This window comes from Psittacula echo (genome assembly GCF_963264785.1).
Source record: "Psittacula echo genome assembly, chromosome: 14".
In the NCBI taxonomy this organism is placed as follows: Eukaryota; Metazoa; Chordata; class Aves; order Psittaciformes; family Psittacidae; genus Psittacula; species Psittacula echo.
In genome coordinates this window covers 12,662,728-12,688,575 of record NC_137750.1, presented here as the reverse complement: position 1 = coordinate 12,688,575, position 25,848 = coordinate 12,662,728, and the positions used below count along the sequence as shown (strand labels likewise).

At 51.2% G+C, this 25,848-nt stretch overlaps 1 protein-coding gene across 1 annotated transcript in view; it reads right to left on the bottom strand.

Moving 5' to 3' along the window:
• Positions 1–25,848, bottom strand: part of NTN1 (netrin 1) — a gene marked incomplete at both ends in the record, with an annotated part of 96,995 nt that overhangs the window by 33,704 nt on the left and 37,443 nt on the right. Inside the window, one exon of the mRNA XM_080629523.1 lies at positions 11,235–11,423. Within this exon, the coding sequence (XP_080485649.1) occupies positions 11,235–11,423 (189 nt within the window). The remainder of the gene's footprint in view (positions 1–11,234; positions 11,424–25,848) is intronic.

Here is a 25,848-nt window from a genome sequence, read left to right as displayed (position 1 = left end):
AAAACAGCAACGCATTAAACCAGAAAAAAAATACCTTAATTTGCAGTAGTCATCGGTGAAGGTTCCTGTTCTGAGAAGGAGCCTTCTTCAGGAAATCACAGTCCGTTTCAAGTATGAAAATAAGTACCCTATAGCCAATGTGCCTTAGGTACGTGTTTATATTTAACCATGTTTTTAAATGCTTTTCCAAAATCAAGGCCAAATTGCCTCCCTTTGGTTGCTTTCCTTCTTTCCTCCAAAGACTCCAACCGGAGCAAAAAATGTGGTACAGAAGCTTTCTGCTGGAAAAAAAAAAAGCACCAAAATGAAGCTTCTGGTGTGGATGCTTTGATTCAGCAAAATGTCAAAACAACTGAACTTTAATTTTCCTGTCACTTCAATAGCACAGCCCACGTAACCCTGATGCAGTAAATATATTTCACTTAGTCTTATGGTTTAGTATTTAGAGGTATGGTTCAGACATTATTACTTAAGCAAGCTTTTGTGTACTTGTAGAATTATTTTCTCTTGCTTCACTTTCTTTAGTAACTCGGATACTTTAAATCCTGGTTCCGGTGAACACATCAGCCTGGGGAATGCAAGGTGTGTGGAACTGCTGGGGTGAGTTCAGTTGTCCTCCTGTAACTGCAATCCATGTCTAAGGTGACCCCAGGCTTGAAGATGTCCCAGAGACCAAACCTGGGCAGGGTTTCTTCAGCAGATTTTGTTTGGCTCATGTCTTTGGAGAAACAATTCAAAACAAAAGGTGCTCCTTCCTTTGGAGACCTACCCTGGTTATCTGTTCGTGGGCGAGAAGGGTTATGGTCTGATATCTGTGCACCTGAGTGGTGCAGAGAGGTGCAGAGGTGCTGCCTCTGGGAATAGGATCCTGCAGGGATGGGCAAGACCATATTCAGTAGCAGAGCTCCCCACCACAGGTGGCACATCCCACAAATCCCACAGGTCTGTGTAATGGGGAAGAGAAACAGTGGTATTCAGTGTGTACCCAGCAAGCCTGGCCCCAGCTAGTTTGCTAACCAGAAGCAGAGGTTGAAATGTCTCTGTGTTAACTCTGAATACTAATAATTGCTTACAATATTAACTGTTAACTGCTTTGCAATGAGATCGTCAGCTTGTCTGTGATATTGTGAACTGTATTTAGTTCTCCAAAGGATCATGTTCACGCACAATGTCCCTCGGCACATTCTCTTGGAGATTTAAAGGTTTCTTTGCCAGCAGAAAATGAATTCCCCCTTTTATCAGGCAAAGCCAAATAATCTCTTGGTGTTTCACAGTGTCCCTCCTCCTGCGCCGCTTCTCAGGGCTCTCCCATTTCTTCCTCCTGAACTGGCACTCAGGGAAGCCAAGGGCTTTGGCACCCTGTAGTTTGGGCCAAATTTCACAGATTAGACCTTGCCTTTGTCTTCTCCGTAACAAGTAACAGACGGGGCCCACAATGCCTCCAGTGAGCAAGAGTCGCCGCTAATCCGGAGGGGGCTTTGAACCACAATAAATCCACTTTTTGGGCAGGCGTATTATGGGCAGGCATTAGTGATACAGACTCAGACAATTATGACAGTGCTTTCCAAAAGGCTTGAATATTCTCTTGTTGAGAAAGTGCTAAATTTTCTCCTGTCGTCTCACAGCTCCACCTTTCAGGTGATTGCAGGAGAAGCTGGTGGGGATGCTGAGACACCCAAGGGTGAAGTACTGGGGCTTTCTTCTCCCTGCTTTGCTGGTAGGACTTGGCTTTTGTCGTGAAGGATGTAATTGCTTTTATGTTTCCATCAAAAAATGTCAAAACCCCCCAGAGCATCTCTGGCCAAGCAGAGAGGAGCTTAGTGAGGCACATTCCCTGGGCATGGTGTTCTTGTGGCTCTAAAGCAAAATAAGGCTCAACTTGCCCTCATGGGAGACATTGCATGAGAAAGAGTGGGTTGGAAAATACTCTTATTGAGGGGGTGGGGAAAGGCAAATGTTTTCTCCTCCTGATGCATTTTTAGGCTGGCTTCTGAGGAATGAGGTTCCTATGAGCATATTCTACCACTAATAATATTTCAATCAAATCTGTCAGCAGAGCAAAAGTCTCAAAGATAATGAGGTTGCCACAAGCCTCACAAAATAAGACCACTGGGTAGATGACAGAGAAGGTCTAGAAAATCTCAGCAGGGGGGATCCCTCCAATGTGCACCGCCCTTAGACACTAGAGCATCCACAGTGGAGAAAGCCACCCGCAACACTCCACGTGCCCATGAAAGATTGCAGTGAGGGCTCCTGGGGCACTGGACTGTGATGATCTGGGAAGTGTGCATTTAACTGGAAAAGATCCCTTTTTCTATCAGAAAAAATCCTTTTTGTTTTAGGACGCTTAAAATCAGAAGAGGGTGTGTGGATGAGCAGGACTGAACTTTGGTTTAATGTTCAGGAGACAGCCTGGAGAACTTTTCACTGTCAAGAACTGATCCGAGACAGGAAATTTTCTCAACAGATTGAAAACATTTAGGGGAAGGCAAATTATTCCTTTTCTCTCCTCTGTCTTGGCGATATGTGAAGGTTTGGCTGCGCAAATGAATTTAGCAACTTTTGTTCTTAGTCTGAGACTTGTGATGGAGAACTGCGCTGTATCTGTTTGTTGTTTGGGGTTTTTTTAATAGGGTGCAAATTCTCCTCTGCTGTGTCGCAGCCTGACACTTCTGAGAAACCGCTGTCCAAACCTGCCCCTCAGGATTGCTTATGGAATGTTTCTGCTGAAAAACCAGACTCAAACCACAGTTTTTAAGGTGGTCAGCCCCAGATTTAGCCAGTAAATCTCCTCTAAGGCACCATCATTGCAAGGACAATGTAGAGTTCCTGTCATGGAATCAACACTGTACATTTTCCTAATGAGCTGGATCATCCGCATGTCTAACCTGGGTTTGGGACTCAGATGTGAGCTCCATCTCCCCTCTAAAGGTGCCGGGGGGAAAGTTCCCAGGCTGCAACGGAGAGCTCAAGGTCCTTCAGAGGGTCTCTGGATGAACCTCCTTGGTCACGTCTCAGGTCCCTGAAGTCAGCAGAGTGTCTCTTCCTAACCTCTCCATCCAGTGCTGGCAGTTTCTGCCACAGCTTTTACCCTTCCTGTGTGCTTTTTCAGCTCATCCATTTGCAGGGCTGTTCCTCCCTCCCATGCTAAAGGTGATGAAGGTTTCCCACTGCAGTGGAGATGCATCTCTAAACTAGATCACCCAGCGTTGTCCTTCTCCTGGGAGGTGGGGCTTTGACTCTTGGTCTTACGTGTTTGCATGGAAGAAGTGACTGGTGGGCGTCTTTGAGGAAGAGCATCTGCAGGAGCACCACACATAGGATATCGCTGGGGCCCTGGGTGCATCTCTCATGGGAGTGGGTGCTCCTGGCTGCCCTGGGAGTGCCGAGCAGACACATCAGAGCTGTACTCTGGGGTTTGTGCTGCAGGTCATAAAATCCCAGACTGGTTTGGGCTGAGAGGGACCTTAAAGCTCATCCAGTTCCAACCCCCTGCCACGGGCAGGGACCCCTTCCACTGGAGCAGCTTGCTCCAAGCCCCTGTGTCCAACCTGGCCTTGAGCACTGCCAGGGATGGGGCAGCCACAGCTTCTCTGGGCACCCTGGGCCAGCGCCTCAGCACCCTCACAGGGAAGAGCTTCTGCCCAAGAGCTCATCTCAGTCTCCCCTCGGGCAGGTTCAAGCCATTCCCCTTGGCCTGTCCCTACAGGCCCTTGTCCCAAGCCCCTCTCCAGGTTTCCTGTAGCCCCTTTAGGCACTGGAGCTGCTCTCCCTTCAGGAGCCTTCTCTTGTCCAGGCTGACCCAGCCCAGCTCTCTCAGACTGGCTCCAGAGCAGAGGTCAGGCCCCTGCCTGGTGAGATGCTGTCTCATTCACATCCAGATGTCTTCCCAGCCCCTTTGAAGGTTTCTCAGAAGCCCCTTCCTCGGGTCCCCTTCCCTGGTTCAAATTTGCCTTTAAGTGCAAGTTCATCTCTCCTGGTTTGGCGCTGCCCAAAGGACACTCCTCTGGCAGAGGGAGCTCTGCTGAGAAGGGCTCTGGAAGTGCCCAAGTGGCTTTTCGGAGGAGAACGCGGTGCCCAGGCCGAGCAGCACCCCCTGCCTCAGCGCTGCTGCAGGGCTGGGGTCACAGCATCTGCCCAGAGCCCCGGGGGTCTGCGCTCCCAGGGGAGCCAAGGCATGCAGCAGAACGCACCTGGGTGGGAGCAGCGTGTGGAATGATTGACTCTGCTGGAGCCCGGAGGCAGCTGCAGCTGGAAGAGACTTTTGGCATGGAGGTGATTTTGCTCTGATCTTATCACCGGGCACAGGCAAACCTCTCTCCATAGCAATGTCCCTTGGGGCTCCGCCAGTCCCCAGGGCAGGGTCACCGAACCAGCCCTCTGTGCTTCTTTTGAGCATCCAGGCTTCAATCCCAGACTGCCTGAATATATTCTACTGAAACGCATTGTCTGTTTAAATGCTGTTGTACTGTGGGAGGTGGCCCTGATTTGTAAAACCAGAGCGAGGAGGAAATCAGTGGTAAGTTTCTGGGAGGACCGGACATCAGGATTTTAGCCTTGTCCCAGTTAATTTGCACCAAAATAGAGACCAGCCGCAATACTGGATCACTTCCAGGGGCAGATACACAGAGGAGCAGAAAGTCTGACTGCTTCAGATCACCAGTGGTTACAAACATGAAGCTGGAACGTGGTATCTGTGGTCCCTAAATGTGCTCCTCAGTGCACGGCATCATCCCTCTGTGCTGCATGCAGGTTGGTGGCGCTTCCCTGGGCTGGGGGAAAGGACTGCGCATGGCTCCGTCTTTTGGATGGCTCCTCACTGATGGCTCACATAAATCAGACTTAATTAGAAAGCCCTTGGAACAGGAAGGCACATGTGCAAGGGAGAGCATGATGAAGGCTGGCACATGGAGCCTCATCTGGACTGAAACTGTTAGAAAGTGTCTCGGTTGCTGGGTTTGCCACAGGAATATTCCACTGCTGCAACACTGCAAATACTTCCCACTCCAGCTCTTATGGAAGTGGCTACTTAATTTGATGTTGCTGCTCATATGTCGTTAAAATCATGGATTTTTAAAAGCTCTCACTGGCAGGTATATGTCTTGTACTGAGCTCAAGTCTTCAGTTAAAAAACCCCAAACCACTCCTTTTCCACATTTTCACACTACAAACTCCAAACAGTTCAAGAGTTTTTGTAATAATCATGTCCCTTCTTTGCTTTGGGACTCTTTCAGCCTAAGTGGGTGAATGGTGCAGCTCTGCCCTAGGTCCTGGAGGTGCCATGGAGGTGGTGGCCCTTGGTGGCAGTGGCACTCAAGCCTCTTGTGCTGCCCGAGGACACCTCCACCAGCAACTTGTGTGCATGGGACGGTGTAAAGCTGTGGTTCTAGAAACTTTCTTCAACCAGTTTGTGTGCCTGAGGGGGGCTGATGACAAGTTTCAGGTGTAGAAACCATAAATCAGTGCTTAGCACTTGTAATAATATCAATACAAAGAATTATGGGGCCTTGGGGAAGGGGGTAACTAAAGCATAGCCACTAACAAACGCGGTATGAAAATACAGCTAGAAAACTGTTCTCACAGCAGTGGAAGAGACATGTCCTGTGGAGAAAAGAAAGTCTGTGTCTGACAGGTCAATGCCTTGAAAGTTTGAACTTTCTTCAGAGGTGACCGAGCCTTGACGCAAGAACTGGATACAAGCCCTGCCAGCACTACGAGTTGGCTCATGTCTCTTCTAAACAGTAGTGTTGTCTGATCTTCAAGAGGAAGAAAAGGAGAAGAGGAAGGGAAGGAAGTTTGATAATTAAGGACAACTCCCTGGGATGAATTAATAGGAAGTATTGCCTTGTGAAACAGCAAACGAGCTGGGCTAGAGATGGGCACCAAAATGACATTGCTTTGGGGAGAGGACATCTCTCTTAGGATGCACTTTACCTCCTCTTAAGCTGGACACCAAGGGTAGATCTCCTGCAATGATGCCCAGCAGTGATGGGGTCCCTGTAGTGACAGGAGGGAGCCTGTGGGAGCTGGTGCTTGTTGCAGACAAGGAAAGACTGAGGTCAGGAGTCCTACCAGGAGCCACCACTGGTGGCCCTGCTGGCCTGGGGACCCCTGGTCTTTGGGATGTAAGTTTACCTACCCGTCAGCTAGCAGTGGACTGGGGACTATGGTGGCAGGGAACATCTCTGAAGCTGGAGAGATGCTGACCACAACTGAAACCTGCAGATGTGCATCACGGACAGGCTCATCTTCCTGTTATATACTGGGACATGGCCCATGGGACACCAACAGTGGGACACCAGTATGCTGGTGGCAGCGAGCTCATCCTCAGACTCTGCTGTCTAATGTGGGTTTTACCCTGGCTGCCTCCTGCACCCCAACTTCTCAGCGGGGCTCCAGGCAGCGGGAAGAAATCACATCTCCCCTGGCTTCAGCCTCGTGGAAGTGAGCTCTCCGCTCTAAGCTGGTCACGCAGCTCCCTCTATAGTCAGTGGAGAGAGACGGGGGACTCGTCCCACTGTCCCTGTCACCAGGGCTCTGCTCTCCTCTCCAGGCAGCACAAGCAGCCAACGGGGTTCAGCTGCGCCAGTTCCACCCGCCACCTCCCAGATGCCTGAAGAAAACCTGCATCTGCACCCTTGAAATCAAGGGCCGGAGGCTGAGCCCATGGAGACAGTACTCAACTGTCTCTGCTTGAACCCAAACTGTCTCAAAAAGCAAATGTCAAATCTTAATCCTTTCTGGGATATGACAAACAGGCAGGTAGGCTGGGAGTGCTTTTCTTTTTAATTTGCACAAGCCATTAAATAACCCTCCAACGCTGATGGAAAGGTGCCAGGCTCCTTTCCAGGAGACAGGAGACCCCATTCTCTACCAAAACATTGAGCACTAACAAATGTGACCTCTCCAGGTGCCAAATCCTGCCCCTCCGCAAGGCGTTTGCTCTGGCAACCCCAGCACAAGTGAATTCATAACACATCTCATTTGTCATCGTTTCATCAAAAAGTGTGTAAATCCTTTCCCCCAAGTGCAGAGCTGTTTCACAGCCAGCCTATAAAATCCTGCAGTCTCTCTTCCAATAGAATGACATTAGTGCCAATAATCTGGCAAATATCAGGGTGAATTTAATCAAAAGAACTAACACTGGGGCCCTGATTCCCAGCGGCCCACGACAGAGCAGAGCGGACAGCGGTTTGCAGGACTCAGATGTGGAATTTCACTCACAACATCATTTGGAGCAAAGGGAAAGCAGAAGGAATGGAAAGCAGGGCTTCAGCATTCTGGGAACTCTTCACACTCCCACAAAAATCAGTGAGAAAAGAGGAATTCACACTTGTTATGAGTTTTAGAAGGTGAACATGCAGTTTCATCTAGCTGGGGTTTGGATTTGATGGCTCTGCCAGAGGAGAGGGCATCCTGTTGGGATGAGCCCATCCGTGCCCCTCGGTGGAGGAGCGGCACCACTATTGGAGTCTTCCAGCCCCAGCGTCCCCGTCCGGGGCCATGCAGAGATCAGTTGTGCAGTCTGACCACAAAACCCCTGAGCCCTTGCTTGAGTAACTGGTGTCCCTGGGCTCATCTGACCACCCACCCGCAGCAGGCACAGTCCTCCCTCAGCTCCCCGTTCCAGCCTGGCAGGCGCTGGCGCGTTCCCAGCGTTGCCACTTCATGCAATATCTCCGCTCCATCTGTCATCAATTCCTTTGCATGTGGTTTGCAGACTCCATGCCCTGCTCTGCCTGTTGCTGGCTCTGCAACAGGGCAACGCTGGGGACTGTCAACGGTTTATCAGGCTTGCAAGGAAATAAATGGAACAGGGGAGGAACATGGCACGGCCCCAGTGCTTATAGCCATCAGGGTGACAGTAATCCGTAAATCGTTCACCTGTGCTGCTGAGGCAACCCTTGATCATAAAAAAAAGGCTTTTAATTAAAAATCATTATACTTTTGGCCAGTAGAAAAGCACCCAGCCCTCTGCCGGGGCAGGAGGACACTGCCCAGCTCCTATTTCTGCTCCCCCTTTGCTGCCTGAGCCTCACACTGTGCCCTACAACACACACAGAATTCTGTGGCATTTTCCTTTTCTCCAAGTCAAAAGAAAAAGAAAAAAGTTGACCTTGTGCAAACATTTCTGCTATTTTTGCACAAATAACAAACCCAACCGTTGGAAATAATGCGAGTCATGCCTCTGTGATTTTCTGATGTTAGATGCTTTATGAATTGAGGTACATAACCCAGTGCATGGGATGGGATGAGAGATGGGAAGCACAGAGGAGAGCAAAGGCAGTTTAGCTGGATGTGTCTGTTAGGCTGAATTAATACCAAAATCTCTTTGGCAGTTCTTTCATGGATCATTTGCAATGAGCTCACCCGAGCTCGTGCAAGCTTGCCGGCGGGGTAAGCGTGCTGCATGCTTCCTTGGCAGCTCCCGACCGGCTCATGAGGCACCAGGGCTCTAGGAGATGCATTTGTTTAAACGTGTTACGTGTGGGACATGAACAGAGCAATGCGATGGTTGAAAGAATCAAGTCTTACACAGAAAACACAGTCTGCTGGTTGAGATGAGACATGAGGCAACTGTGAGGGAGATGGCAGATGCTACAGGATGGTTAATTCCTTAATTCTAAACACATTTGGTCAAGATGAGACTCTGGGAGAGGTTTGCCCATCGGCAGATGGCTCGGTGCGATGATGAATTAATACTGTTATCAATGGAGAAATGGTGAGGTTGTTACATGGCAGGGTTTGGGTTTAAAAATGTTTTTTAGAAATGCCTTTAAAAACAACTTTGGAAAGATTGTTTCCAACAATTATTTCAGAACAGCCCCTGAATCTGGGAAGCAAAACAGGGAACATGAAATCCCCCGTGTCAGAGCAGAGCTCAGGAAAACGAAGTTTCAAAGGAATGCCTTTGCTGCAGGAAACTTCATTTCGCTCGCTTTTGTATAGGACGATGGATTACGCCAACAATAAACCATTCCAGCTACTGTGAAATTGTGCTAATAGGCTGTGGGTCGGGGAGCTGCTCATGCATCAGCATATTTATTACATACCTTTGTATCTGTTAGCTCCAATAGCCACATTTTTGTTACAAACCATGGGGGGCTGGAGAGCTATTTAAATTTGGCGGTCTCAGATTTCAAGAGCAGGAGGCAGGAGATGGAAAAAGGACAATTGCAAAGAGCATTTAATGGAGTGAATGACCTAGAAACTGGGAAATTCACCCTTCCAGCAGTGCCGAGTGCCTCCTGAAGGCCAACGCACACCTTCCTGCATGCTTGCTTGGGGAAACCGGGGCACAACAAGGCTCTGAGGTCTCCAACCCACAGGTACCACCTGCACCCGACTGTGGTTTTTGGGTACAACCACTGTGCTACCAGCCAGGGAACAGCAAGGATAAATGGGCAGGAGATGGGGAGTGGGGCTGCCTAGCTGAAGAGAAGAGCTGGAAAAAGCAGGAGCAAGGAAGGTCCTAGGAAATGCTGAAGTCAATGAGACAGAGATGGGTACGTGTGGTCATCCCTGCCAACACAGGGCAGGGACTGCCTTTCCCAGGGTGGAAAAGCTGGGGATGGACAGGACAGCTGAGCATTCCCTCCCTGGACTGTGCCCCTGTGCAGATCCCTACTGATGCACAGTGATCTGGTGGCTAGGAAAAAGCACTTATCTCCCACAAATCCTGCCAGATCCCCAGGAGCTCCCATGCTGAGGAGGCAGCCAGGATAAACCAGAGCCCTGGGAAGAAGCGGGCTGTGCTTGTGGAGGGCAGGGAAATCCCACCACCACCCCAAAACCCTTTCTGGGGAGCAGGAAAGTCAATGAGAATCAAGCTCTGGTCATCAGCAAGCGCCAGTGTGAGCATGCCGCTGCCCGGGGTGAAGGATGCCCACCTGCAGCACCACCCAGCCCGCTCCAGGGAAACCTTCACAATCTCCCTTTGTTTGCCTCAACCTAATGCACTGCTCCTTCAGCTGCAGCCCGGCTGGGAAAGCACAAACATGAACGTTATTAGGACACAAATCCATTCGGGAGCGGCGGGCAGCTTGCACCAGAGTGGGGTCCGGATGGGATATGGGTGTTGGGGCTGGCCCGGGAAATGGCGCTGCCCAAAAGGGCAGCTCCTGTCCTCCTCCAGAGCCATAGGTTGGATTCACATCCCACCAGCCCTTGTTGGCTGGAGCTGGAGCTGTCAGTAGCCTCCGTGCAGGGCAGGTTGAAAAGGGCTCACTGAGATAGTCTTTATAAGGTGAAAAGGGGGAAGTTGGGCCATCTAAAGCTGTGATTTCTTATTCTGCTTTGGCACAGAGTGTGTTTGTTCTCAGTGGAAAAAAAACCAACCCAAAATAAAACAAAAAATACCCCAAAGCTAAACGAAAACATGAAGAAGTGTTCTCATTAAAAAATTGGGAATGCTGAAGACCCAAAGCTTTCCAGCCAAAAACACCCAGCTCAGGCCAAAAAGCTTTCCATTTCCCATTGAAATGAGTCTTTAGAGAGAAAAGAGATGAAGCTTTCTGCAGGAAGCCCCAGCATCTTCTAATCTGGTTTTTGAATGTTTGCTTGATTCTTTTAGCTGTGTCTCAGGCTCACGATTTAAATCTCTTCCAGCACACATCCGAGAGTTAAAAGAGTTCACTTGCAGAAGTTGCTCTTATTGCTGCTTCAGCCCTAGCTGAAGCCCTGCTCTGCCCTGATGGCCATGGCAGGAGAAGAGGAAGCATCAAAAAACTCCATCTGTGGAGCTCAAAGTGAAATTGATTTCCTGTTTTACTGTTCTCAACTTTCTACCATTCACTGTGGGATGTTGTGTGCGTGGGTTAAGTGCTGCCTGTCCCCGAGCAGCACTGGGCTGAGGGCGGAGGATGGGAGCAGGAGATGGGCTGATTTACAGGCACTACATCTAACCCCATACCTGGGAATTTATGCAACTCTGCCCTTACATGGGTGATGACCAAGTTATCTGTGGTTATTGGAGTGGACGTAGCACAGGTTTTAAATGATAAAACCTGAAATAATTTGAAGTCATCCTCAGCAGTGAGGAATTCTTGTATACACCAGGGAGAGGTGATGGCAAGGAACATGGTGCGAGAAAAGTCCTTTCAAGGGATTGGTTTGAGAGAAGGAGGAGCAGGAGGAGTTTGGCGAGAGCAGGAGGTGCGGAAGCAGGAGCAGCAGGAAGTGGCTGAAGAAGAAGGAGCTGCGTGGTCCCAGCCAACCCACCCCCAACCCAGTACCTTTGCAGGCCTTGCGGTGGGAGATGGGCTTGCTGAGGTCCCGGTAGAAGCCCTCCTTGCAGTAGTGGCAGTGCCGCCCAGCAGTGTTGTGCCGGCAGTTGAGGCACACGCCGCCGCTCTTGCGCCCGGACAGCTTGTAGAGCTCCATGTTGAAGCGGCACCGCCGGGCGTGCAGGTTGCAGTTGCAGGCTGAGAGAGGCGAAGAGAGGAGATCATCAGCATCTGCACCGGCCGTGGAGGTGCCAACCCCAGGAGAGCCCGTGTGCATGGGGCTGCGCACCCTCGGGGTCCTACCAGGGTGTCAAGGGATGGGATGCGCTGGTGGCACCTCTGGCTATGGGAAGCCAATTGCTAACCCACATCCATCCTCAGGCAGTTCTGTGTGGTGAGTCTGGCTTTTTGGAGAGGAAGCTGAGATTGCTGAGACCTCGTTTCACCACTGTGATTTGTGACAAATGTGCCTTTTGCCTCTCCCCATCTTTACTGTGGATTAAAAGCTGTTTGCAGGCAGAGCTGTGAGGACAGGGAGCCCATCCGTGATTAGGAAATGGCAGTGCACAAGCCCTCAGCTGCTCCTCCAGCTTTGCGGCAAGTGCTTTGTCCCATGCAAGCACTGCTCATCTCCCTTCTCATCTGCTCTTGCACTGTGGCGCTTCACAGAATCATAGATGCATGGAATGGTTTGGGTTGGAATGGACCTTAAAGCTCACCCAGTTCCAACCCCTGCCACGGGCAGGGACACCTTCCACTAGAGCAGCTTGCTCCAAGCCCCTGTGTCCAACCTGGCCTTGAACACTTCCATCATGCTACTGTTGGTACAGTCCCCTCCAAACAGCTGTGAAGCCCCCTCATCCCAGATGTTCCCAGTGTTCCCACTCTCACCACTCCTGACACACGTGTGTCTGAACCCCAGATATAATTTCGAGCCCTTCCTAGGTAACTTCTTCCCTGTCTTTCCTTCCCGTGCTTGGTACACATAGCACAGGGTTCTGTTACATGTCTACATCCTTGAACCGGCTGATAAAACCTCACCTCTGGCTCTACATCTCTCACCCCACCACTGGGACAGGGCCGGCCTGACTCCCAGTTTGTCAAACACCAAAAAGTCCCCCTCTGCTTTGATTGCATGTGCTGTGACCAAACCTGCCTGGAGAGTCCCCACCATATGCAACCTAATGTCAACACAAGGACTGTTTTAACAGGGGGCCTTTGCAAAGGACAGGACTTCAAACGCTCGACCCCTCGCCTGCCTCTCCCCTGAGCTGTCACTGGAACATCAAGAGGCAGAGGCTGGGGCTCTGTGCTTTGCTGGGAATTTTACAGCTTGTTTTCTTTTCCCTTTGCTTTTATTTGCTCTTCACCCCTGAACAATGCATCTGTGCAATGCCAACCCACAGCTGGGCCTCTTTGGCTCAGCACGAAGGTGTCACGGCTCTGGGCTTGTCACCTTCCTTTAGAGTACAGACATCTTAATCCCTCATTCCTTCCTGTTTACCTTATGGTGCTTGCCCAAGACAAAGACGTTATATTTGCTTAATTATCAAATTTCAGACCAGAAAATTACAGTGCAGTTCCGGATTATTTATCAGGACCAATCCCCAGCTAACTCATGACATGAAAGCAAAAGGGAGAGCAAAATCCTCCAGGCACATCCGACCAGCAGGATGGAGGCTGTTCCCTCCATGCTTCGCTACCTGAATTCCTCTGGCTAACACAGTGAGGCCCAACTCATGTCCCCACCAAACGCTGGCAAAGCAGGAGATGCAGCCACCAACGTGCTAATGGTGAGAAGAGAGACCTGGGAGCGGTTTGCCCGCCGGGAGAAAGTGAGATTCCTGAGAGCGAGCAGGGTCAGGACTTTGCGCTGTGGTTTGCCTCGCCTTAGATGAGCCCACCAGCCCCTGGGTCCATTTGTCAACTCCCAGAACAGGAGTGAACCATCAGGGAGACCGGAGACACAGCTCCTGCGTGCAGAGGGAGGTGCTGCAGTTTAGACCTGGACACACTGGCTGATGCTGCAAATGCACTTAAATACCCTGTTTGCAGCTAAAAGAAGTGCAGGAGCATGCACAAGGTGCTTTCTGCACCCCCCCCTTGTAGGTTCTTCCCCTTCCATGTCACTCTCAGGAAAAGCACTTTGTGCTTTGTCAGGAGTGCTCAGCTACGCTCTCATTTCCTCATGGCATGCCAAGGATCCCCTGTCACCACGATGGCTGCACCACAGACAGCATCGTACAGAACATAGAAATATAGAATCCCAGACTGGTTTAGGTTGGAAGGGACCTTAAAGCTCACCCAGCTCCAACCCCTGCCATGGGCAGGGACCCCTTCCACTGGAGCAGCTTGCTCCAAGCCCCTGTGTCCAACCTGGCCTTGAACACTGCCAGGGATGGGGCAGCCACAGCTTCTCTGGGCACCCTGGGCCAGCGCCTCAGCACCCTCACAGGGAAGAGCTTCTGCCTAAGAGCTCATCTCAGTCTCCCCTCTGGAGGTTAATAGGGGATTGGAGGTGATTCTTGCCCCACAGAACACATGAGCAGAGCTTTTGGAAAGGAGGTGGCATTTTTGAAGTCCCAATACTTGTTTTACAGAAAGGCCTCAGGGCTGAGTGGTGGTTCTCTACAGAGCCATCCCTCAGGCATGGACCAGCTGAGAGGTGCATCAGGCCTGCAGCATGAAGGATGCCCTCTTGGATGTAGTTAACCACCAAGGCAACACCTGTATCAATGGCTTGGCCTCAGGGCTCAGCTGAAGCAGAGGAAAGGAAGATTCAAGTCCCTCAGCCTGCGGGTCTGTCATCCCTGCTGTAGCCTGTGACCACATCTCCATCGTTCAAAACCTCAAGGCTCGCCAGCAGCTCTGCCTTTGGTGCTGCAAACCACAGGATTTAGTCCCTGTTGACCAACATGAGAAGGCATTTCTCCAGGGGGTGGCATGGCCTCACAGAAGACTGAGCTTCCTTAAATCTGGTAAAAATGCATGTTTTCCAAAGAGCATGAAAGCTCACTTCCTCCTAAAACTCCTTTTTTAGGAGCGCTGGACTTGATACTTGAGTGTTTTGCAAGACTGCATTGGCAAATCCCTTTTTAACATTCAAAGCTGAGCCCACCCGAAGAGTGAGTGAAAATCTTCACATTTCCCTGGGCTGCTTGATAAGCAGAAATGCTTTTGCAAAGCCAGGAAAGCAAAACTCCTGGGGTTTTCTCAAGATCCTTGCAAATATTTCCACTGGTCCCACCAGGCTGAAGCTGCGCAGGAATGTGGAGGAGTGAGTGGAGTGTGCAGATCTGCCTGCAGCCCTGCTCCCGGGATCCATTTTGCATTGATCTTCCAGGGATGGGAAAATCCAGTGTCTGGAGAAGGGAAGCTGAACCTCACAAGAAGCTGCACGTTGCTCCCCAAAACAGCTGTCCCTGTCCTCATCCAGAGAAAAGGACCTCATTTGTGTAGCCTCAGGAGCAAGTGAGTGAGCTGGGAGAAGGTGTAGGCTGGTAGAGCCCCTCTCCATAGCCAGCATCCCTGCACTTGGCCTCCCTGTGAGCTCCCCACAAGCACCCCGAGCAGCCAGGCAGTGATGGTCACTTCTCCACTGTGACTGCTCAGATTTGTTGGGCTCCGTTAGCTTAGTCTTGGCTCTGTCCCCTCCTTTCAGCTGCACTCCCAGGGCTCTGAGGACAACTGCTGGGCAACAACTGCCTCCTAACCCCATCACATGGTGCTTTTCCATCATTCGCCCCTTCCTAATCCACCTGTTTGTGCAGACAGAAGGTGCCAAACCAGCCAAAAGAGAGTGGTTTAGTTGAAATTACTGTCTCCTGGGCTCAACCTGAATGCCTGGCTGCTGAGTGGCCAGTGCTGTGCACTGCTGGCTACCAGTCAGGGCTAGCTGGCAGCTCAGTCTGTATGTAGCCTGATGTGTTTGCAGATGCCCAGTGGGATTTTCTGTCCAATAGAAGAAAATAGTCATCCTATTTTTTCCTGACAATAGGACATAGGAATGAAGGAATTAAGGCAATGAATATAATGTCCCATCTCGGCGTCAGAGAGTCCTTGCTGGGGACGATGCTGGTACACGTCATGATGGGATACATCACTCTGATCCTGCCCCCTCAGAGGAAACCCGCAGTGGGGGCCCAGAGATGCTTATGTGGACAATGCCCACTCACACCACTGTTGCCCAGAGCTGGCCGTTAGGACCGCCAGGAACCCACCAGCAGATCGTGATGCTTATGGATCCCAGCTCCAGATGTGCATGTGGCGCTGGTGCCGCGGGCAGGGTGTGCGGCTCTCCCAGCCACGTTTCCCTGGACAGAGTAGCTCAGGAAAGGCAGCTCCCGCCCACCCTCTGCCTTGCCCAGTGGTTAATCCCCTGCTGTGCTAAAGCATTTTGCCTCCTTCCTGACATGAATTTGCCTGGCTTTAATTTCCAGCCATTGCTTCTTCGTTTGAATTTCTCTGCCACAGTAAGTGGCTGTTTAGCAACCCATCTTTTCTTTCTATGAACGCCTGCGCCAGCTGCAATAAAAATCACCTCCCAGTATTGGCATCACCTATGCTCCCCATGCTTTGCTATTCAGCCAGTGGAGAGGACACTCCTGCATGGGCTGCAGCCCCAGCTACGGGAAGAACATGTACCAGGTGCTGAGACCTCTCCAATAAAAGGTTTTGGCTCCAAATGCTCGCATAAGCCTGGCGCTGCTGTCTCTTGCTCTCTTCTTTCTCTTATTTTGCCAAGGACCTCACAAGCCTTTTGTTCGCTAACTTTATTGCACACAGATGTACAAAGCTCCATCAAACAGTCTCTACCTGGGCTGCCAGATATCACTTAAATGCAGATGTTTAGGAACCTGGAGAAAGTCAGGGCAGAAAAGAGGAAAGCTGCGGATTCAAGATGAGTGAAGAAACCACAGCAGGAGCATCTCCACATTAAAAACTGTGACTTGGCCAAATGAATCTGTTGAAGAAGGTCAAGGCAGGCAGGATTTTCCATCTGGGAGAACTAATGGAGATATGTGTGAATGGGAGGTGCTGGAGCTGTGCAGTGGGAACTGTAGTTGTGGTCTTTTGTGCTGCTGTCCTGCCCCCCAGGCCTCACGTCCCAGTGCCCTGTGTCTCCCAGGACACATTCCTCTCCATGGTTTTCATTCAGCAATGACAATGCTGCCTTTTCAAAAGACCCCACCCTTCCAAAACTTATATTTTGGCAATTTTCAAAATGCAAATTTCTTTTTAAAGAAACAAAAACCCCAAAACATTCTGTTTTAATTTTTGTGAACAATAATTCAGGGGAGGGGGGAAGGGAAAGGGGAGGATAGAAGAAGCCAGGGGCTGAAAGAGATCTCTAAATTTGACTTGAATTCACGAGGAATCTCGGTCTCTTTAAAACTGTCCTTTTCTCAGATAAGTTTTTTTGTCAGGGAACTGCTAGTTCAGCCTGAGCCATTATTTCCCTTCTGCCTGAGCAAGCCTCAAGTGTGTCTTCCCAGTTGCTGAGAGGGGCACCCTGCCCGTGCCCATGTGGGAAAGGGGTTTGCTCCCAGGGGAGCAAAATATCCTCAGGGATAGTATTTGTGAGGGCCATACTGGTTAAGGAAACAGCTACCCTTAAATCAAAGAGAAAGGATGATGGAGATGAGCAGCCAGAGCCTGTGGAGACCTGTCTGCTTGCTGAACCGAGAGGTGAAGAGAAAGCCCCAGAGGAGACAGCAGGAGGGTGTCGCAGGTCCCCCATAGCATCATGTTCCTTCACACTGGCTGGTTTGAGGTTTGGGATCAGCTGGCACGAACCTAGAGCTGCTGGATGAGTCCCGCACGGTTGCATGCTGCCAGACCCCTTGGGTCCTGCATGGGCTGCCAGGACTATGCCCAGTGAGTGATCCTGGGCAGTGCAGCCCTGCAGGGATGTCCCCTGGGGCGCATGGACACTGCCCAAGCTAAGGAGCAGGGTTGAAATGGGTTTGGTTTGCTCAAGCTAACCCACTGAAGGGGAAAGCCACCCGGGTGCTGTGGCTGCAAGGGGAAAATGCAGGGTCTGTGCCAGGGCCCAGGTTTTCCTGACAGTCAGAGCAAAAAGATGGAGGAAAGTGTGTGGACACAGCACAAAATACACAGCTGTGGCTGGCATCGTCCATGAAACCAGAGCCACAAACCTGGCTGCAACAAAAGCATGTGTACCCTGGGAGGGGAGGAAATGAAAGCCCCATTCTTGCTGATGCATCCCAGAGACCTCCCACTGCTGGAGCTGAAGGCTTCCTGGGCAGCCCCCCTCACTCTGACCTGCTTCCCACGAGGCCAAATGGTTCTCACCCCTCTCCACACACAAGAAGCTCCCCTGAAAGCAAGGAAAGGCCAAACTGCAAACGGAGGTGAAGAGAGAGAGAGGGATCCTGAGGAGAGACACTCAGAAAATCCTCCTGGTGGCACAAAAAAGGGGTTGGGAAAAGGAGGCTTTTCCGTGTATGAAAAACCTGAGGAATGGCAATTCTGCAGAAAAGCGCTGGACAAGGTGGCTTCAGGTGACACAGCACATCCCTGTGGATACCGCACACCTCAAGTGCCCTTCACGTCCCACTTTGCTCAGTTCCCAAACCGCTGTGTACCGCAGGGACTGGAGATGTCCCCATGTCAACATTAGTCCAGCAAAGTATAACAACGCTCTGCAATGCTGAAGCCCAAGTTGGTAACGGCACCATTTACACCTGCCTGAAATTTCCAATGGTAAGATCCTTGCTTTCTTTCACGTTGAAAAATGCCAAACTGCCTGTTTGGGCTGAAATGTCTGGGAGCGAGTGTCCGTGTCAGGCTGAATGCTTCTAGAAAAGTTCCTGCTCAAATGCTTCAGCTGTTAATGAGAAACAAGGCTTGTGAAAAATAGTTGTGTGCCAATGCTAACAAATCTGGGGATTACTTCCCTTAAAGAAAATCTATTGCTCTTGTATCTGAAGCCAAGGCTTAAAAAGAAAAACATTGCTCCCTGGTAGGGATGTGTCTTTTTGTCTCTCTTAAGAAGAACTGCTCAAGCTTGGCCAAGTTTCTAAGTCATTGAAAATAGGGGACATGTTTGGTCGTAGTTGGTAAAGTTCTGCAGCTTAAATTCCCCAAAGATCTGATTTTCACAGACCAAACCAAGCTCAACACCACAGCTGTGGAGATAGGACATAGATGCCTGGCCTGGTGTGTCTCTCAGGTGCTGAGCATGGCAGTGCCAGTGCTCCTTCTGGCCTTCAGTAGGAAATTCACCTCTGTACATAAGATCTCCCCGATGGACCCCTTCCCTGTCATGATCATCAGCAGACCGTCAGCAGGAAGGGGGAACTTGTAGCAGATGCAAGGAGCGGATAGGAGAAGCAAATGCTAAACAGCAGAGCTTGATGGATACATCCCCTTCCACATTTATGAATTCCAGACTGGACTGGAGCACCAAAATCTCACTAGGTATTCCCTGCCTGTCCACATGGGATTTCTGACCCTGCAGGAAGCATCAGAGGAGCAAGAGCAAGACTTAGTCCTGGGAGATTTACAGCTCTGAGATTTTCATTATGAGCCAGATTTTAACAGTCTCTGAGCAGTGGTGATCTCTCCATTGCTCGCAGGCACACATGGCAAACAGCTGCTTGAGTCCCACTGATTTCTGTATTCCTGCCTTGAGCCCTCAAAAGCATCTCCAGTGACCTGTGATGGCTCCTTGAAAGCCACCAGGCAGCTGACTGGCAATGAGGATAGATGGGAAACCTGTGGGCCTGTTTGCATTGAAATGCTGAGATTTGTGACAGCCTCTCATCCAAGGCATTTTATCCCAAGACAAAAGCAGTCTTACTCAATACAGGATGAAAATCACAAAGCAAGCCTAGCCCCTGGTGCAGCACACGTGGTTGTACTCAAAGTGCCTGGAGATGTGCTGTAAATCATCCTTGTTTCCTCCAGCGAGTGTGCTGGGAAGGGACATGGGCTGCTCTTAAGTGCAGACTCAAGTCTTCTTCCATTTAGAGTCCCTCTGAAAGCTGTCTGGAGATGAGGGCTTCAGCCTCGTAGTCTACATCATGAGCCTGCCTCAAGGACTCTGAGGGTAGGGTGGGAGCTCCCAGTGGACCTCACCTGGGGGTTGATCAGCGGCTGGGAAGAACACAGGCAGGAGCATGTACCGGGCTCCCCCGCTGAGGTCCCAGCACGGCCCATGGAGCGATGGTGCTCACAGGCACATCCTGGGTGATGGAGGAAGAGCTCCCTTTTCTTTAAGAGCTGTGGGATTTGATCAGATTTCCTTTGCAAATCAGGTTGTGCAGGAAGTTCGCAGTTAAGCTTCAGCCTGGGAAGAGCTAAATGCTTCATTTCTTTGAGAAAGAAAAAGTCAGGAAGTGAACTCTTTATTTCAGCCCTGGAGATTATACCAGGCTGTCATCAGCTTGCTTTATTCAATTGCACCATCCAAATCCAGCCTCCTAAAGTTGTAAATACTTTGAAATGAGTTGTTTGCATCTGGTAATTCATCCAGATGCCATCCGAAGGCAGGAGCTAAGGGCAGAGCTCACCCGACAGCCTCTGGGTTATCAGGGGAAGCCCAGAGCCTCCCTCTGCCCACCCCGCTGAGCTCCGAGGTGTGAGTTAAGTGTCGATGTTTGTTTAGAGTCTGAGGGGAATCCACTTGGGAACAATTTATCCACTTAGGCTCTGGCCTTGTGGTTTCCCTCTTATCTGGTACAGATCTCAGCAGCAGCTTTCCTCCAACTGCTGCAGGGCTTGTACTTCCAAGAAGACCTTTCTCCGTTCTATCCCACGCCATGGTGCTTACCTCCTACCTGCCCAGTATGCTAACCTCAGTGAGTTATGAACTGCGTCATGTTGAGAAGATGCTTTTCAAGATGCCAAAAGCAGCATCCGAGACCCAAGTGTTTGGTCTCATCAATACTTTTGTGCTTCTGTAAAACCAGACTTCTGCAGCTCAATAGGAGGGCACATGGTGACAGGGATCTGAGCACTGCAAACCTCAAAGTGATGCTCCAGCATCAGCCCAGGACAGGAGCCAGCACACCCAGTGCACACCCAGTGCACAGGCCATCACTGCCCCAGCCTAGCACATGTTCCTGTATGTTTTGCTATATTTCTGATACAGGAGTCTATCAGCCACTTGAGGGTTAATGCCAGAGCGGAAACAAATACTGAAAGAACTTTCACATTCGGAGCAAAGGTTGCCCACAATGCAAAAGGCCTGATAATGCAACGAACCAGCAAAGAGTTATGAGGTTCTAAAATCTGTATTAAAACTGCTCAGCCTAAAAGGACCAGGGGTACAAACAGCCTTAACTCTGCTTCCATCACTGTCCCAAGGAACCAGGAAACTTGGCTGTGGTGCCCTGCCACCCAAGGGGTGGAAGCAACATAAAACAGTTTCAAACTCGCTCAGGCTGATTCCTCCAGAGCAGACCCAGCTTAAAATGACTGGGTACTCGTGTGCCAGTGCCCCTCTGGTTGTGCTAATTCAAGCTGTGAGGTTGGGCTGTTTAAAACAAACAAAGTGTGCTCAGGAGCAAGTTGTGTTTTAACCCTCGATCATTTCCCAATCTTGTCTGGAGAAGGGCCAGGGGAATTGTTACACTGGCCCCAGCCAGACCCGCTATGGGCTGCCACCAGAGCCCATCACGAAACAGTGCACAACCCATGGACACTCATCTCCCTACACACCCAGCAGCATCTGCTCCGAGGTGACACGGAATCCAGGTCCCTGTGCTGCTGCACCAGAAACACCACTCTGAAGACCAGCTCTCACAGGATTTCCTTTTGGAAGCCGTGGGCACTGCTTTCTTCTACTGCTTTCTCCTTTAATGATCCTTTTGTCCTTTCCTGGCCATTGGTTTGATGCTGCCTTCCCTCCTCTCTGCCAGGATCACATTGCATATCTCCCCAGGCAATGCCAGTGGCTGCACCTGTGTATTTACAACCTCAGACCCCTCCAGCTCTGTGCCAGCAAGGAAAAGGGGACCCTTGCCCAGAAGACAGCATCATTCCTGGAGCCAGGAAAGGATGCTGCCATTAGTGACCCACAGAGCTGCTGTGTTACAGCATGGATAAAAGCCCTAGGGAGAGGGCCTCTCCAACGGGATGGTCCTGCCAGTGTCTGCAGATGCTGCTCCAGCCCTGGGAGATGGAGCACGGGGCGGCTTCGGGAGAGGTTGCTGTGGCCTCCTCCCCTTCCCCATGAATTACAAACCTCAGCCTGGCCACTTGACATGCCAGACAGTAACACAAGCTTGACAGATGATGGCTCTTGGGAAGGGTTTTGGTTTCTCTCTGAAGCCAAGCTGGCTCAGGGGAGCAGTTGGCAGCTCAGCACATTCATTTCCACCCAGCAGAGTGGGGCCGAGCATCCGTGCTGCTGCGGAGGGGCTGGCCATGAGGGCAATAGCCTGTGCTGAGCCTCTTCTGCTCTGCGGCTCCTTCCCTGGCAAGGACATTCCGCCAGCACAGTGCTGCTGCCCAGCCCACAGGTCAGACCAGGAGGGGCAGAAAACTTGCCTCTGCCCATGCCATGGCTGTGTCAAAAAGGACACACAGGCAAGAGACCAGAGCCATGAGCCACTCTACACTGCTGGAGCTGAGACTGAAAGTCACCCATTTCTTGACATTATTTTCCAACCTTGATATATCAACTAATGCTTTTCAAAATTGACCCAGAAGGAGTGTGGGCAGCAGGTCGAAGGAGGTGATTCTGCCCCTCTACTCTGCTCTCATGAGAGCCCACTTACAGCACTGTGTGCAGTGCTGGAGTCCTCAGCACAAAAAGGACACGGAGCTGTTGGAGCAAGTCCAGAGGAGACCACAAGGATGATCAGGGGCTGGAGCACCTCCCATATGGAGACAGGCTGAGAAAGTTGGGGCTGTTCAGCCTGGAGAAAAGAAGCTGCGTGGAGACCTCCAGAAGGGGACTGCAAGGATGCCGGAGAGGGACTATCCACCAGGGACTGTAGTGATAGGACAAGGGGTGATGGGTTCAAACTGAAAGAGGGGAAGTCCAGGTTAGATCTAAGGCAGAAGCTCTTCCCTGTGAGGGTGCTGAGGCGCTGGCACAGGGTGCCCAGAGAAGCTGTGGCTGCCCCATCCCTGGCAGTGTTCAAGGCCAGGTGGGACACAGGGGCTTGGAGCAAGCTGCTCCAGTGGGAGGTGTCCCTGCCCGTGGCAGGGGTTGGGACTGGATGAGCTTTAAGGTCCCTTCCAACCCAAACCGTTCTATGATTCTATGATTCTAAAACAGATGAGTGCTTTGTATGACTGATTTCTTGCATCAGGTGCTTTGCACTGAAGAACCAGGGTCTTCAAGCACCACTGGTCCAAAATAAGAGGACGCTGCATGGTGGGTCTATTTTTCTGGCAATGAGGCTCCCATATCACTTGGGGCTGGCTTGGTTCATCAGCAAACAGCCCTGACAAGGGCCTGAGCCCCTGGAAATCTGCAAAGTGCTCTGGTGAGGCAGGTGGGTACACGGGAAACACAATTCCAGGAGCCTGGGGCTAGGCACCAACTCAACGCTCCTTGTTATGCTAATAAAATGCAGTAGATGATTGCTGCAAATTAATTCCCATTCAATCAGTCCTACAGTGACCAGGGGCCATCCGTCCCTAGGCTGGAGGAAGGTGTGAAGCTGATCACTGGCATATGTGTTTGTTCCCTCTCGTCTGCTCTTGTTCCTGCTCCTCAAACACCCCAAAATCCAGTAGCTGTCAATGACAGTTGTCAATGTAGCTGTCAATGGCAATCTGCAGAGTCAGCTCTCCACTTTTTCAAGCCCGCTCCTGCCACCACCACGTCTCCCAGTGCAGCATGTTCTGCCAGCACACACTTCCCATGTGACAAACACAGCGGCACCATCCCCTTCCCTGCACTCTGGCACACAAATTAACTCCACCAGATGCAGAGAAGGTCCTGCCGTGGCCCTGAGACTGAGCCCAGCATAATCCTGGCCAAGCCGCCCAACATCGCTGTGCCTCAATTTCCCTTTCTGGAAGCAGGCGTGTGCTTGGAGGGGTTTTATTTTGGGAAAGGCTGAGAGCTCTTGGTAACAAGAGCCAGAATTGTCTGTGGGGCTGCAGAGAAGATGTCAGAAGAGTTACAAGAATTCAGCTCTGCCTGGGAAACCTCAACAGAGATTTTAATTCTGCTTCCAAGTCTCCCAAAACCTGAGCTAACCCTGCAGCCACACGGTCCTGAACACGCATCCCAGCGGCTGATGGGGTGAGCATCCACCACTCATCCCACGTGAACCTGGCCCCGCACCGGCTCCGGGCTGGGCTCCAAACGCCGGGCAGGTGTGAAGAGCTGGGGGGCCTGCGTTTGCTCAGCGAGACTCGCACCTCCAGGGCTGTGGACAGAGCTCTGCTTTGTGCCCGCGGCTGCACCAGGGTAAACAGAGCTGTCTTATCGTTGAGATGTTATCGGGGGATCTGAAAACTCCAGTTCATGTGCCTGACCTCCCAATCAGCGTTATCATCCGCAAGGACATGAAAGTATTTCACAGAGGTGTTGGGACAAGCTTGTCTGGCCGGCTACCCCCACCACTGCGGGATGGCAGATCCCTGCTGGGCGCTCCCGGCCAGGCTGGGCAGTCCCCGGGCTCCACTGCAAGGCACTGATTTGTTTTCCTGGAGATGGGGGTTTATCAGAAGCTGACAGGCTCATCCTGCCTTATCAGGGCAGCAGTGCTACTGGTAATGGTTTTCTGTAACAGGCTCTGGGCAGAAGTGTTGATTGCTGCCTGGGCTCCTGGGTCAGGGAGGGATGAGCACAACATCCTCTGCCCACTGGGGGGGTCCCTACAGAATCCAGCACTGTGGTCCCGTGTGTGGAATGGGACCGTCCTGCCTTGACCTGCACTGTTTAACATCAAGACCTCAGCACCTGTGAACACTGAAAGGTCATATCCCACCCTCTGCAAAGGAAGGACTGTCAGCTCGGGTGTCCCACACACATATCCATCTGGAACATGGTATTTCACCTTCTCACTTTCCCTCTGATTGCCATGGGATATGTTATTTTTCCTTTCGCCTGCTTCACAGCTGACTAGTGATAGTCTGCACTGGCTGAAAGCTCACCCCAGAGATGGGTCTGTGCTGCTGTAAATGATGGGCTGTTACCTGATTGTTCAACAGCCCTTGTGCTCCTGAGATGCCAACATCTCAAGGACCTTCATGGTTTGCATGTGCCTGTCCTCCCAAGCAGCTGCTATCCACTTTTATAAATGGCAAAATCAAGGCACGGAAAGGTTAGAGTGTGGGATTGCAGAGGTGTTAGGCTCCTTACAGAAAGAATACTGGAAATACAAGTATCTTTGTGGTCATGGGACCTATTGGGCAATGTACCTAAAGGGAGTGCACAAGAAAGCTGGAGCGGGGCTTTGGACAAGGGCCTGTAGGGACAGGCCAAGGGGAATGGCTTTAACCTGCCCGAGGGGAGACTGAGATGAGCTCTTAGGCAGAAGCTCTTCCCTGTGAGGGTGCTGAGGCGCTGGCCCAGGGTGCCCAGAGAAGCTGTGGCTGCCCCATCCCTGGCAGTGTTCAAGGCCAGGTTGGACACAGGGGCTTGGAGCAAGCTGCTCCAGTGGAAGGGGTCCCTGCCCGTGGCAGGGGGTTGGAGCTGGATGAGCTTTAAGGTCCCTTCAAACCCAAACCAGTCTGGGATTCTATGGCTCTATGAATGTAAAGCAGGGACTTCAAGTCACACCTTCTCTTCCTTAAGTCAGTGCTTGTGCATAGTCCTGAAGGCATGGATGGCAAAAATGCTTGGTGATACAGGACAAAGGAAATGGGTGGGTATGAGCACGGACACACTGCCAGCACCAGGGGACACCGCATGCTCAGCTCCTGGCTCAGAACAGCTCAGCCCACCCAGAGGTGGTGTGGAGCTGGGAGTGATCCCACTGACCCAGCATCACCAAGGATGAAGCAGGCAGACATCTACTCAATCCTGAAGCAAAGACACCAGATCTGGCGCTACAGCCCCCCTCGGGCAAGGATGATGCACCTGGAAATGCAGCAGTGCTTCACTGCCCAGCCCAGAGCCTGTGGCTACCTGCACACTTTTAAGGGTCACTTAGGGCAAACTTTGATGGTGTAAAGTCAAAACACACAGCCCCGGCCTTCCTGGAGCTGTTCCTCTGTTTCTTTCTGAGGGATTTAATCCAGATCAAAGCTAGTCAAACACAGGGATTTCCCAGCTTTTCTGCTGGGGTGAGCCTCCCATGCATGTCATGGTCCTGAGACATGGCCTCGGCCAGACTTGCTCCTTTCACCCAGGCAGGGGGCCCAGGAAAGGCCAGAAGTGTTTGAAGAGGATGATTAATCCCCAAACATGACAGCATTCATGGCAACTGGACAAGTCTTCGGAGAAGAGCTTCATGTGAACGCCTGAACGCATGAAGCCGCATGTGCTTCAGGGCAGCGAAAGGTGTTTTCAGCTGTAGAAACTTTGCTCTTCGTTTCAGCCGAGACTTGAGGAATGGATGTGTGCAGCAGTGGGTTCCCTGGGGGTGGGAGGAGGGTACTGGGGTCCCTCCTTTCTTAACACCACAACACCCGCTCCCTGCTCTCCGCTGGGCTGTTGCCATGAAGCTCCTGTCACATCCAGCAC